The 15,514-nt window shown below is 35.6% G+C and overlaps 1 protein-coding gene across 1 annotated transcript in view; it reads right to left on the minus strand.

Moving 5' to 3' along the window:
* Window positions 1-15,514, minus strand: part of ABCG1 (ATP binding cassette subfamily G member 1) — an 82,225-nt gene that overhangs the window by 7,914 nt on the left and 58,797 nt on the right. The window contains exons 9-13 of the mRNA XM_044666892.1: window positions 10,682-10,830; window positions 10,390-10,491; window positions 5,612-5,780; window positions 3,045-3,145; window positions 2,497-2,655 (exon numbers count right to left, since the gene is read on the minus strand). Of these exons, the coding sequence (XP_044522827.1) occupies window positions 2,497-2,655; window positions 3,045-3,145; window positions 5,612-5,780; window positions 10,390-10,491; window positions 10,682-10,830 (680 nt within the window). The remainder of the gene's footprint in view (window positions 1-2,496; window positions 2,656-3,044; window positions 3,146-5,611; window positions 5,781-10,389; window positions 10,492-10,681; window positions 10,831-15,514) is intronic.

Consider the following 15,514-nt stretch of genomic DNA (forward strand, 5'->3'; position numbering starts at 1 on the left):
CACTTGAGGAAACTGATGCAGGCAGAAGATAAGTGGCTTGCCTAAGGTCACACAGCTAATCAGTGTCTGAATCCAGATTTGAACACAGGTCTTCCTGACTCTAAGATCCTCCCAGTTCTCTATCTACTGTGCCACCAGCTGCCTCTGGAAAAGTAGGAAGTTATGGTCAGATAGAAGAATGTCAGATATTTTTACTAAGGAAGTAAAATACTTATAGATAATGGTGAGAGCCAGGTGTGACCATCCCTGTTTGTGGCTGAAGCAGAATGAAGGAAGTTGTTCTAGCTGCTAGTTCTAAACACTGGTGGCACTATTACTCAGCCACCTGTGCCATAAAATTCATACTATTAAAATCTTTCAGCCTATTTAGTTCATGACGGTTGTTGTGTACCAGATTCCAGATTATTCTCCCCAATTTCTTTCTTTTTAAAAAATCCTTCCATTCCCTCTTAGAATCAATAGTATGTATTGGTTTCAAGGCAGAAGAGGTAGGTAGTTGGGGTTAAGCATCTTGTTCAGTGGTTGTGTACCAGATTCCAGATTCCAGATCCATCCAAGCTTCCTTTTTCTCCCTCTTTGCCTTCCTCCCTCCCTCCCTCCCTTCCTTCCCTTTCTGTCTTCTTAGAATCAATATTATGTATAGGTTTCAAGGCAGAAGAGGTAGGTAGTTGGGGTTAAGTGTTTTGTCCAGTGGTTGTGTGCCAGATTCCAGATCCATCCATCCTTCCTTTTTCTTCCTCTCTGCCTTTTTCCCTCCTTCCCTCAATCCCTCCCTCCCTTCATTCCCTCCCTTTCTTCTTAGAATCAATATTATGTATAGGTTTCAAGGCAGAAGAGGTAGGCAATGAGGGTTAAGTGACCTGTCCAGCATCATACAGCTAGGAAGTGCTTGAGACCAGATTTGAACCCAGGACTTTCAGTATCCAGTCCTGGCTCTCTATACCTGGAGCCATCCAGCTGCCTCTCCCTTCTTTCTTATAAAATTCAAAAACATTGAGATAACTATCATCCTCTTCCCTAATGACAGAAGACTTCAACATTTATGCTGTTGCTCCCTCAAGCATATTTTCCCTCAAACTTGGAATCACTGATAATGCCTATTTAGAGTTCAGGTTCCTCAACTTTTTAGCTCACTTCATGTGCATGCCTGGGTCTGGGCCTCAGAGGGCTGGGGCCCTGCATTGAGAGGGAGATGGTGAATTTTTTCTCCTGAGCCCAGACACTGGATCTGCTATTATTATACATTCCTCCCAGTCCAACAAAACAGACCTGACAGCTGTTCATCACACACAACACTGCAGTGTTTGTTTCTACGCCTCTGTCCTGGCTGGTGCCCAAGCCTGGAATGTACTCCCTCTTTTCTTCAACCTCTTAAAATATCTTTTGTGTTCTTTTTCCAAAACTCAGGTTAACAATCACCTTTTTTTTAAAGTCTTTTTTCATACCTCCAATACCTCATCTCCCCTCAATTAGCTTCTGTTTTTATTGTTGCATTATTATGTACACATAAAATATAAATTCCCTGAAGGTACCTGAGAAACCAATTTTTGTTGGTTTTTGTATCTCCAGCACCTAGCACAGCACCTAGTGCAGGATAGATATTTAATCAGTACTTGTTGATTTACTGATAAAAACCATGGGGCAGCTATGTGTCTCAGTGGATAGAAAGCCAAGCATAGGGATGGGAGGTCATGGGTTCAAATATGACCTCAGACACTTCTTAGCTATGTGTCCTCGACAAGTCATTTAACCCTCATTGCCTAGTTGTTACTGTTCTTCTGCCTTGGAATGGATACTTAGTACTGACTGTAAGAAAGAAGGTAAGGAAACAAAACCAAACAAATAAAAACAATGTGATCTTTCCAGAAAAAATTGAGTAAGAGAAACCCAGAAGAGAAAAGATTGTTTGCAATTAGAAATTAGCAAGTTAGGACAGCTAGATGGCTCAATGGAGAGAGTGAGGACTGGAGATGGAACATTGTGGGTTCAAATTTCACCTCAGACACTTCCCAACTGTGTGACCCTGAACGTCCACTGGCCATCCCTTACTGCTCTTTTGCCTTAGAACCCATTCACAATATTGATTTTAAAATGGAAAGTAAGGTTTTAAAAAAAGTAAGAAACTAGTAAGGTAGACTGAATTGAGTCTTAGGGCTCTCCCTAATGGAAGAAAAATAGTATGTACATGTGTGGCAGAGTAGTTCTGAGGATGAGGTAATGATTTTCTAGCACCATATCAAAATGGAAATGAATAGATCCAAAAACGTTTTAGTGAAGCTCATTCAGGGTACATACCATAAGGAAACCCATTCTAAAATTCTGTATCAATTTGTAATAAACACAGAATATTTACCAAGAATGATCTCATGAGCTCAATCTTAGGATTTCACTAAAAGCTTAGGGAAAAAAGTCAATATTAGAAACTATTGAAATGATAGTTATCTCGAATACCTATTTAAAATATCAAATAAAAGTCTATAGTTTTTTATTTTATACCTGTAATGATGTAGAAGCTGCACCAATCAGGAGACCCAGAGACTGAGCCACTAGTGATGTCATTGTCCCTAAGGCTGCAAAAAGGACAAATCTGAGAGCATCAGAGGGCTGAGAAGTCATCCAGTACACAATACTGCAATAGGCCACTGGAAACATGATCTGACAGAGAAAAGGCATAAATTATTCAAATGGAGTAGCTTTATGAATAAGGTGAAAAATGCTCATTCTAGCAATATGATTTAATTACACTTCTCTTCCTCCTATACTTGGAATCTTGGAAATGATCTTTAATAGCAGAATCATTCAATCAGTAGCATTTTATCAAATAACATCTTTTTTGCTGCTTGGAAATTAGGAGGCAACTCATACTTTCTACTCAGACAGGAAATTAAGACAGGAAACAGCACTCCAATGTGAAAACTTGCTCTATTCTCATCCTGTCTTTTTCTCTAGAAAACCACAATCTAAGAGACTAAAAGTGTGCCACCCCTTTTCTATAGAAAACAGAAAAATTTCCCTTCTCAAATAATACCATGATATTAGTTTACCTGAAAGGGAACATCAGCCATCGTCTTGGCTAGATAGTAGGCCTTCAGACTGTACCAATAATTCAAATGTTCTCTAAGAAAAACTCCCATCTCAAGAGGAACTACATAGAATGTTAAAAAAGAAAGAAAGAAAATTAGCAGTTAATACTATATGACACATAAAATATGATGAGCTTATGGTTTCTAATCTCATTCTGTCCTAGGACTCAGTATAGTTAATGTAGAAAAAATGTTAGTTGAGTGCTTATATTCTTTTGTATCTTAAGCTTGTCAGCTTAGAAAAAAATTCACAATACAAAACATATCCCTCGTTTGAAAAAAATTGTCAATAAGTCTGTTTTCCTTTTTAAAATTATCTTATTTTTATTTTGATTTCTTTTTAAAAAATCTCTCATTTATTTCTGAAGGTATACCCTTTCTCTGTCCCAAGTTTATAGGTCATCTTTTAAAATAATTTTTAAAATAACCCTTAGGTTCTGTCTTAGAATTGATACTAATTATTGGTTCTAACGTAGAAGGCCAGTAAGGATTTAACAATTGGGGTTAAGTGACTTTCCCAGGGTGTCACACAGCTAAGAAATGTCTGAGGCCAGATTTGAAACAAGTCCTGCCACCTCCAAGCATGGAGCTCTATCCACTGAGCCACCTAGCTTCCCTTTGCTTTTAATAACAAATTAACAAGAGGGGAAGAAAAGGTAATTCATCAAAATTTACCAACCTAATGGTCATAACTAATGATGCAATATTCCTTATTCTAAATGCATTGAAAAGAGGAAGATACCTTCTTAAAGCTCATCTGTGGGTCGAAATTTTGTCAAGATAATTACGTACAGCTGTCATTTTATTTTCTATTAATATTGCTATTTTGCTGCATATATAGCTTTCCTTGTTCTGTTTATTTCACTTGGCATAATTTTTTTAAAACCTTCTGAGGTTTCTCTGAAAATTTTGTATTTGCTTATTATACTAAGTATTCCATCACAAGTATGTATTATAACCTGTTTAGCCTTTCTCTAATCAATAGGCATCTACTTTATTTCTAGTTCATTATTTGTAAAAAAAAGTGCTATTATGAATGGCTTTGTGTTGTGTGTGTGTATATATATGACTTTATATATTTGACCTTCTTGGGCAATACTTAGAGAATGCTAGGGACATTTTAGTCACTTTTAAAAAAATAATTCTAAATTTAGTTCCAGAATGTTTGGGTGACTTCACAATCTGTCCCACAGCCCTACAATATCAGCTGTTTTGATTTTTCATTATCATTGCCAATTTGATGCATGTGTGATAAAAATCTCACAGTTGTTTTGATTTATATTTCTTTTTTATTTATTAATGATTTGAGGCAGTCTTTGATATGATTATTAATTATTTCTAGTTCTTTTTTTGAGAACTATCTTTTTATATCCTGTTATGACTACTTGAGTATGGAATGGTTTTTGGTCTTCTATATTTGTGTTAATTCCATAGATAGATAGATAGATAGATAGACAGATAGATAGATAACTTGGATATAAAAGCCTATCAGAGACATTTGATAAAATAAATTTTCCCATCTGAAGATTCCTTTCTTATCCTGTGTTTATTTTACTTAATTTATTATATTAGATATTCATAAAATATTAATATATAATGCTTATTATATATTAATATAGTATAATATAATAAATGTATAAAATTTATTATTTATGATTAGATTTTATTGGGTATGCTATTAGTTTTTCAACTGTACATAATTTAAATGATTTATTCTATTTCTTGTTATATCTTCTATTTCTCATTTGGTCATGAATGGTTTCCCTAGGTATAATTGTAACATACTTAATTCCATTCTTTACAAATTTATTTTATGATATGATCTTTGTGACCAAGTCAAATTGCCAAAAAAATTTGTAGTGAACTAAACAGTAAGCCAGATGCAATGAGAGTCATATACTAATGTTGAGTCATCCTATATTTTAATTTTATAAGTCTTATTTTCTCATGGCTTCAATTCTTTCAAAACTAACTGAACTTTTTCTTTTCCCTCTCCTTCATATAATGATCTAATATGAACAAGATCAACTGCATAATGTTGACTTCTCAAAACTAAAAAAAGTATCATTTTCAAAGGAAGGTTATGTTCTTCTAATTCTTTATTTTAAGAATTATCTCTATAAGATTAGGGTAAAACTAGCCTGCCAAAAGCACCATGAATTTAAAGAATTAGTCAGTAGAAACTTCAATAGGTCTAGATGAGGTAGTTGTAACACTACTCTTAAAACTACGATTTGAAGGATTCTGAGAAGTATCACTACCCTCAGTGATAACTGGTGCTCAAAATTCCATTCATGAAATATTTCTTTTGGTTAAATTAAGCACTACACTCACCATTCATGCATTACTTTTATAAAATGCAAATACTCCAGTTTATGAAAAGGACTATTCCCAAGAATATAATGTTTTCCAATAACAGCTCCTGGATTTGGTGAAAATTTAGGCTGAAACCACATTTACCCAATAGGCATATTGTTTCTTTCATCTCCCATATATAAAATAAAGATGTTTCTGCTGTTGTTACTCACATGTGAGGACAGTAGGCATCAGTGCAGCAAACATGAGAAACAGCATGGAAAAGAAGAGGAAACCAGAGTTGCTCAAGACTTTCTTTGCTTCATTCCCAATTCCTAAATATAGCAAGCCAATAAGAAGTCCAATTCCAATATGTGATGTGATCCTTAAATGTGTCAATACCTAAGGGAAAACACATTTTACTCAAGCTATTTTTGCTTAATTTCATATTTAATTAATTGTACAATAAAAAACAAAGAGGCAACAATGAACATTCATCAGTAATATACTATGTCATATAACATATTTACTCCTTAAATTATCATTGATATTTATTTGCCTTTAACATTCAGTTTAGGTACTATTTCTTCTCTGATATTATCTTTTCTGGGATAGATCTTTTCTGTTGTCTCAGGCCAGTATCCTGGTACTTTACATTTACTACTGAAACAAAATGATGCACTCTAGGTTATTTAACAGGTTATAAAACATTAACTTGGTTACTTAGCCTTAAGGATACTTCAAGGTGATTCAGCTAAGCAAAGGTACCTTTGTCACTGTCATTCACCAATCATGATAGAGTGTTTGGAACTCCTTGTGGCTACTTTACATTCAGCAAACAGAAAAGGATGTCAAAAGGCTGAGGCTTCAGCCCTGAGTCAACCAACTCTCTCAATACCTTTTAAGGAAAAACTAGCCTAACTTGCATGAAGGTAAATAAACTTGGAGAGGATCCAGTCAGAATTTCTGAATTCTGGAAGATGGAAGTGTTACATTCCCTTCTCTGACCATACTGGCTTTCTACCTCTCCACCTGTCTTCCCTTCCCTTTCCTATCTCTATTCTCTGTCCACATAGTGACCTCTAGTCCCTTTAAACCTCAGTTCTCTCCTAGGCCATCTCCCCATCTCTCTTGTTTTTTCTACATCTTGGTCCATTCAACCAATTCAACTCTATGTGTCCTTTTCTTTTGAGTTTCTAGCCCCTTTTTCATTCCACTAATTGTACTCTGCCAAGCCTCAGCCTTGGATGACTCCTGCTACATGCCACTTTTGCTCCTACATATGTGGTGCTGAAAACAGGTGGAGAAAATCATGCATCCATTCTGACTGAGTCCACTATAAATTTATGTTTATACAACTTCAACTGAGCCATCAGTGCTGCTATTTGATTACTCCTGGAGAGTAGGACTATATTTTTGCCCCTTTATGTATAATTTTGTATTATATTTTTGTATAAGAAGCACTTAATAAATTTTTGCTTTCTAACCATTGTTGAGCAGAGGTGTCAAACACATGGCCCATGTCATGTGTCCTGCAGCACTCCCTAGAGTTGGGCCTGAGCCAGATTAAAATTTAAAAGGTGAATGTTTAAAAAAATAAATAAAAATACAGTAAAACAAAGATCATGTTAATGTGTACTTTTCTAAGTCAATAAGTGGTGTGCAAAGGTCCTTACATATGGTTTAGATGTCTCTTTTTTTGAGTTTGACACCACTGTTCTAGAGCATCTTCCATTACTTAGAACTGACTGTAAAGCTCTAAGTGGCTAAACTTGACTTCTGATATTCAAGACTGATATAGACAGCATTAAAGGGGGAAAACTATTTTATTCCTATTTTTAAAAATGTATTTTAAAATTATTTCCAATTTATCCTGTATACAACTTGCTTTGTATATATCGTATATGTTTCACTATTGTTGCTTCTATTACATTTATTTGTTTTTGTTTGTAAAAAACTGATACCTTCTGTCTTGGAATCAATATTGGTTCCAAGGCAGAAGAATGATAAGGGTTGGGCACTGAGAATTAAGTGACTTGCCCAAGGTCATAGTATCTGAGGCCAGGTTGAACCCAGGTGCTTTGAAAGCAGGGATTGTTTTTTGCCTCTTTTGGTATCCCCAGATTTTAGCAGAGTGCCTAGCCCTTACTTTTCCTTCATTCTAGTATTGATTCTAAGACAGAAGATAAGAGTTTGAAAAAAACATTGAAATCTAAGAACATCTTCTGTAGGCTCACTGGAACTACCTATATAATAAGATTCATTCAGGATAATGGGAAGGATATATTCTTCATGTAAGTCCCCACACTGTTTTGATTTGTTCCACTAATGCTCTCAACCTTATAAACTTTTTATTCCGTGGAGCTTAGAGAATGAGTATTTGGCTTAGTGAAATCTTCTAAAATGCTGCTATTAATATTTTATGGATCAATGTTTGTTGGTGCTTATGGTCAATAGTTTTGTCTGTGATGTTACAGTTCTTTACAGTTTATTTATTGAACTTAAAAGTATATCATAAAGTCTGTATTCATCACATGAAGATTTGTTACCTGGTAGTTTCTAAAAGACAATGAATAAAATTTTCAGAATACAATTTTTATTTCCTGAATAAAAATTTTAGCCATCAAATTATTTTATGCTAGGTGTTAAATGTTTGCAACCTAAACTAACGTGTAGCAGTTTTGATTGTTTCCTTGAATAATCTATTTTGATCAAGAAGTCTGGGTTCATCGAAGGGGTCATTATTATTTTTATTATTATTATCATAATCATTACTGCCTTTGACAAATTATGTAGTACTCTCATTGTGCTATACTGAATGACTCTAACTTTCTCACTGAAACAAAACTCTATCCTTTTATTATCAATATATTTCCACTGATCTATGTGGCTTCAAATTCATAGAGTAGTACAATGTTTGAAGAATCAAATTTGTGAATCGTTAAAAGGGCAATTGGAGGGGCAGCTGGGTAGCTCAGTGGAGTAAGAGTCAGGCCTAGAGACAGGAGGTCCTAGGTTCAGACCCGGCCTCAGCCACTTCCCAGCTCTGTGACCCTGGGCAAGTCACTTGACCCCCATTGCCCACCCTTACCACTCTTCCACCTATAAGACAATACACCAAAAATTAAGGGTTAAAAAAAAAAGGGCAATTGGAGAGATCCATATTTAGGTACAAATAAACAGAATTTTTAAATCATCCAAAATCAGTATAACTAGAAAAGGCAGTCTTGTCATATAGAGGGAGTGAAGGATAACAGAAAAATAGTTCATGTGCTACATCATTATGGAAGATTTCTAGGGCATCCTATGAATAGCTACATTCAGGGTGTCTGTTGATACAGCTAGGCATCTAGCCTAGAGCTTGCTTTCCCTGTATGCAGCAGTTGGTTAGGAATTATTGAAGATGGCTGAGTTGCCTCCCTAGATAATGGTTGGGGAGCCTTGGACTAGAAGCAAGACTGGGGGAACATGAAAAAAGGATGCAACTCCTAGAGTTTCTTTGCTCATCTGGTTTTTAATGGCCTTTGGTCAGCAATTGTTGTTGCCGGGTTCCCTCTCTAAATTGATTTCTCCCATCTTTAATGACTTCAGGGCTTGAAATAAATTTGATGCTTTGGGAGGGACATGGCTATTCACAAGGTTCTTGGACTCAAGAGTGTCATATTTAACTCTGGGAGTTGTGAGTCTCACCTTGATTGACAGGCAAAGACAGTTGGAGACATCGGAATGTTCCCAGATGCCGTGAGGACAAGAGGAAAGGCAGTTGGCCAGAGGATATAAATACCCTTACAGCCTTCTGAGAGGGGCTTTTGGGTTTGGGTTTTTGGGAGCCTTGGCCTGAAATCCTTGACTTTGGACATTGATTTGTTCTTGGAAGATTGACCTGTGGATCTGACTGTGGATCCTCTGGTTCTCTCTGAATCCCCCCTAGATATTTAGGTATCTGAACCATCATTAGATATTTAGGTATCTGGGCTTGGGTGGGAACCAGGAAGAGGGAAGCAGAAGAAGCAGAGGGAGGTAAGGGAGGTATTTCCTGATAGCTGTAGGACTGACATAACAACTGGCAATAAGAAGCTGAGAGGGATCATCAGTATCTGTATCAACCAAGCAGACTGCTTTCTCTGGTTTGGCTGTGGTCAAGCTGAGCCAGAGGAGGTGAAGAACAAACTACAGCATTACTGAAGCAGCCTACAGTCCTGAGGGATTAGTGATCATAGCCATTAAAGACAGGGTCTCCTAACCCCAATCCGTTCCTGTATTCTTTCCCTTATTGATAAATATAGATAAAGATTATTAAGTACCTTCCTGAGTAGGTATTACATCACAACTCTTGGGGAGGGAGCAATGCAGTCAGATGAAAACGTTATCCAAGGCTAATAGAGCCCAATAATAATAATCAATCCAACCCCAGGTAGGACCTGAAAGGGTTACCCATCCACCTGACCTTTAGGGATCCTCCCTTGGTGCTGTTATTGAGAAGAGGAAGTTATTATAGCATCCAGCTGAGTGACAGGACTTGGGTGTCCCTGCACCAGCCATCAAGGGAATCCAAAGCACAGCTTCCGTGATTAATATACTCTATGATAACTAGGAGAATAGTAGTCAATACACCCTCTTTATAACAAGAGTTCCTAGACTACCTCCTTCAAGATGTAAGATGGTGGTCAAGATGATAGTGGTAGTTGTGGTTTGACTTGGTTGCCCAATGCTTTCCTTCTGCTTCTGCCTCCAAAAGTCTTGCTACTTCCCAAGATGGATAGGATTTGCCTAGGTGAAGCAGAGGGAGGGAAGGAAGGAGGCTGTCCTAATGAATCACAGTTAATAAACTTAGGAATAGGTCTCCTTGAGCCTCTTGAAGCTCTCTGTTGTCCTAGTTTAAGAACACAATTACTATTAACTATAGTACTAGTATGCCTATTCAAAGTATAGGAATATTTTTGACAATTCTGTTATAAAAAAGGATCCAAATAGCATCCTTTTGTGCAAGAGCAATAGAAATTAGTCTTACTGAATCCCGCATGATGCTGAGAAATGTTCTTTTGAAGAGGATACAGAACTGAGTGAGGCAGCTGGCTGAGAAGCTGTGACAGCCTTCAGTAGAGATGGAGTTCTGAAGAAATAAAAGAGAACAGAGGGAACAAATGAAACTTCAAAATGAAGTATTTTTGTTTTTTTTTGTTTAAGAAACACTGCCATATGCAATAGAGCACTTAATTCAGCATGCAGTTTTCCCTCTTGTTCCTGCTTTTAAAAACTGGCATTACCTTTTGCAACCCCTTTAATCATTTTGTCTGCTTTACCTCTTCAGAGGGCCGGTGCCAAAGGAAAGGGTTCAAGTCAGCATCGCCCCCAAATTCTCTCTTGAATTCTGTGTCACACATACCCTCCCGCACGGCTCTGACAAGGCGACTGTTCTGATCACCATATTCACCAGATGCAACCTCCATTACTAGATGAAAAATTAAGAAATGAAGGTCAGGTACATGATGTCAAGGAATATTCATAGATGTTTTAACATCATTTGTATGGACATTCTACTACTACAAATAATGAGGTTGCTACTGTAGAGGAAGGGGGTGAAAAGTCACATATATTTCAAAGTGATAGTAATCACATCCTTTGATATTATACTAATTTCTAATCAAATGACTTACTATTGTTTTGAAATATAAGTAACATATAGGCACATCAGTGAAAGATATCACGTATCCTGATTTTAAAGTATAGGATTTCACAAAACCCATAATACAAATTTTAGTAGTCACAAGAATATTTATCTTTCAGCAAAAATTTGACTTAGTTTAAATTAAAAAATTGAGGCAGCTAGGGGGCACAGTGGATAATGTGTTGGACATATAGTCAGGAAAACCTGAGTTCAAATCTTGCCTCATATAATTGCTAAATAAATGACCTTGTACAAATATTGCCTCAAGTTTATTCATCTATAAAATGTGGATAGTAATTAAGCCTATCTCCAAGGCTATTGTGAAAGTAAAATCAGATAATGTTTTAAAATTATCCTGTAAGCCTTAAAAGGCCATTTAAATGCTGGTTATAGTTATTACTATCATCCTGATATAAATTCTAAATCATTTATTTTCTTAATTTTCATCCTTATTACATATTACTCTCAATATCTTCATCTTAAAAAATCAAGTCATTCAGGATATCTCTTTGTATGAAAAAAATACAATAAATGATTATTTTATTGGTACCAAATTTGCTAATAGTGACTTAAAATATGCCTTGCTTCTTTTTCAGTGTGTGCTGCTTGGCTTAGGATCTTTATAAAAATAACTTAAATTTGACTGACTTTATAAATTAATTTATTGCTAACAGTTCATATCAAAGAAAAAATAATTGCAATTGCTCTTTCAAAGATTTATATGTTTTTGTTATAAATAAAAACAAATGCATAAACAATTATTAAGGTCTGTGATAATTTTATTCATGTTTTATTTGTAGACATTAGAAAGAACTTTCAACCTCTCTACATATGTCCCCCCCACCCCCTGTGTCCCTTTTGGCTATATCAACTAAACTTCAGGTAATTAAATACAAGGAAAAAATTTTTAATGAATTTTCTAAAAATTCACAAAAAGCTGCCTTATCTCCCTCCCATCTCACCACCACCGTACTCTATCACTCATTAAGAAAAACAAGACTCTAGTTATAATCATGTATATTTAGGTAAGATAAATTCTTTCATTAGCCACGTCCAAAAGAAAAGTTTCATTCTGCATGCTAAGTCCATCACCTCTAGCTAAAGTGGGTAGTATGTTTTATCATGAGCCCTCTGAAATTGAGGTTGGTTATTAGTCAGCTCAGAATTCCTAAGTCTTCCAAAGTTGTCTATCTTTATAACACTATTCTCACATTATAAATTATTTTGGTTCTACTCACCTAATTCTGCATCTGTTCATATAATTTTCCCCAGACTTTCCAGAAACAATCATTTCATCATTTCTTATATGACAATAATATTCCATCACAATTATAAACAATCACTTGAAATTTGGCTATATCACTTGGTGAATGGCACTCCCTCAATTTCTAATTTACTACCACAAAAAGAGCTGCAATAAAAGACCGAAAAAGCTAGGTGGCAGAATGAATATAGACTGCTGGGCCCAGAGTCAGGAATACCTGTGTTCAAATCTGGTCTCAGAGATGTACTAGCTATAGGCAAGTCATTTGATCTCTTTGTCTCAGTTTCCTCAACTGTAAAATAGGGACAATAATATCACCTATTTCTCAGGGCTGTTGTGAAGATCAAATGAGATGATATTTATAAAGCACTTAGCACAGTGCCTAGCACATAATAAGCACAAATAAATACTTATTACCTTCCCTTTTTTCACCTAAATATTTTTTGTACATCCCAGGGCTACTTTTCCCTTAATCTACTCTCCTTCTTATTCTCTGCCTATTTCCCTGTTAAATGAAATGTTATTTCTGTATTTAACTGTGTATGTGTATTTTTATCTCCTTTGACCTGTGCAGACAAGAAAAAGGTTCAAATATCAACTGCTCCCCCAACATTTCTTCCTTGTTTGTATAGATTGGTATACCCCAAATCTTCTTTCTTTACATCCCAATTGTCTTTTAAGATCATCAAAACAAAAGCCATCCCCTCTTTTACTCCTGATAATAGAATTATAGTGTGATACATGTATGATGTCCTGATTTTATACTTTATAAACAGTTTATTCTTGCTTAGTCCTTTATAATTGATCAATCATGTTTACCCTTTTGTGTTGGTCTTGACTCATATTGTTTGAACTTCTAACTTTCTATGAGGCTCTAATCTTTCTATCATAAATTATTAGAATCCTCTATTTCATTAAAGATCCATTTTTCTCTAAGTAGGATCATACTCAAGTTTTCTGGATGTTATTCTTGATTGTAAGTCTAGACTTTGTTTTCTAGAATATGGTATTCCAAGCTCTCTACTCTTTTAGACTGACAACTGCTGAATCATGTGATTTTGATTGACTATGGCTATTTTGTACTTGAATTCTTTCTGGCTACTTGCAATATTTTTTCCCCTTGTTACCTGGAAGATTTGGATTTGTTCTAGGGTGTTTAAATTTTAGATTTCTTTCATTAAGTGAGCAGTGCATTCTATTTCTATTTTGCTTTCTGATTCTAACAGATCTAAGCAATTTTCTTTTATTATTTCTTGAAATAAGAGATAATATGTTTATTTTGGGGCATGTATTTAAGGAAGTCTTTTTTTAAAGGAAGTCTACGATTTTTAAATTATTCTCTTCAATCTGTTTTCCAGGCCAATGGTCTTTTTTTTTGAAATACCTGATTTTTTCCAATTTTTTTTAGTCCTTTGACTTTGTTTTATTATTTCTTCTTGTCTCCTGGAGTCATTAATTTCTAGTTGCTCCATTTTCATTTTCAGAGAGTTTGTTGCTTAGATAAGGGTTTGCAATTCTTGTGCCATGATGTAAATTCCATTTCTACTTTCCTCTATAGCTTATCTTTTCTATTTTTTCCCTCTAATTCTCTCATTTCATTTATAAAAAGATTTTGATTAATTTTTTCCAAGAATTCTAGTTGAATTTGTTCACAGGCTCTGTATTTTTATTGATACTTTGCTTGGAGGTATTTCAGAGGCGTTCTCTTTTCCTGGGTGTATATCTTGGGCATATCTCCATTATGGTGGAATTCATTTTTATTTGTTTTCCCATTCTTTCATCCTATTCACTGACTTTGGGCTTGAATTTAGGGCTCTGTTCTGTACATTTCTGGAGAAAAGGATGAGCCACTGTTCCCTTGGTGTACTGAGGGCTGAATTATTCTAGGATTTGAGGGACAGTTCAACCTTTGAATTTATAAGCTTTCAATGTTCCTAAAGTAGTCTGATCCAGAGCAAAATCTATTTTTTATCCTCCTCATCTGAACTCTGTAAGTTCCTGATCTCAGTTTGTGTCTGAGCAAAAAAAAAAAAACCAAATCCCCCCCAAAACTGTGGATTTTCTCCTAGTTGGATTTCCAGTAGACTACTCAACTACTAACAGCTAGCTGGAAAGTTCCGATGATTTAGAGTGATAGAACTGCAGGTTTCTTTTTGGTCTGAATTTTCTGCCCTGGATATTCTGCTGCATGCTTCAGACAGGGATAGGAGCTAGATTTCAGAACTGGATCTATTCTACAGGTCAAAAACACCCAGTTGCTGCTTGTTTGCTTTTGAACCTCTTGCTCAGAACTATTCTTCCCCCTGAATCATTACTCCTAATCACAGGTTATCTCTGGATCTATGACCCTAAAACTGAATAGGGAGAAACAAAGCTGCCAATTGCCTTCTATTCCTATACAAAATCGAGTCCCTCTTTACTGAATTTGGAACTTCTTCACCTGTATAGCTTCTTTCTGCACCAATATGCTCTGTGCAGCAGTTCCTGGGTAGACACTTACCTCCAGTGTCCATAGACCTCTGTCTCCCTATGCTAAGTATACTCAAAGAAAAAAAACCAACTCACTGTGATTTTTTTCCCCCTTGAATTTCTCAATCAGGTTTCATTTGGTGCATTTTCTAGATATGTTTCTAGATATGTGTTATAGGTAAGTGTTTTGATGGACATCTTGGATGTAAGCCTTCTAGGTGCTCTGACATCTTGGCTCTCCCTCTACAGATAAATTTTTAAAATTACTTCTTTACTTCTCGTGTTCTCAATGGTGTTGTCATCTATCTCCTGTTATTTCTCCTGAATTACTAATAATATCATTTGTAAAGTATCAGTGAATGATGATTTTATCCTCCCCTGCACATGAAGCACCAAAAGAGACTTTGTGAGAAAAAATTCAAAACCTTTGTGTTTCTTTTAGGTTCAATTTTGAATTTCCATACACTTGCTCCATATTTCTTCTTTGCTCTATGAATTTTGGCTATCATGACCTTTTGAGTGTCCTTTTAAAAATTTTGTTTTATTTGAACTCTTCAATCTCTCTTTGGACTTCTGCCATCTTCTTAACGTAAATCTTTGCTTCTGCAAACTCACTTGGAAAATTATGTCCTCACTGTTATCTACAGTCAACATTGATCTGTATTAGTCTGTTTATAATGAACAGATAAACAATAAAGGACCTAAAGTGAGTGGTCTCTTTTTAACTTAGTATTG

This window comes from Gracilinanus agilis, chromosome 3 (genome assembly GCF_016433145.1).
Source record: "Gracilinanus agilis isolate LMUSP501 chromosome 3, AgileGrace, whole genome shotgun sequence".
Taxonomy (NCBI): domain Eukaryota; kingdom Metazoa; phylum Chordata; class Mammalia; order Didelphimorphia; family Didelphidae; genus Gracilinanus; species Gracilinanus agilis.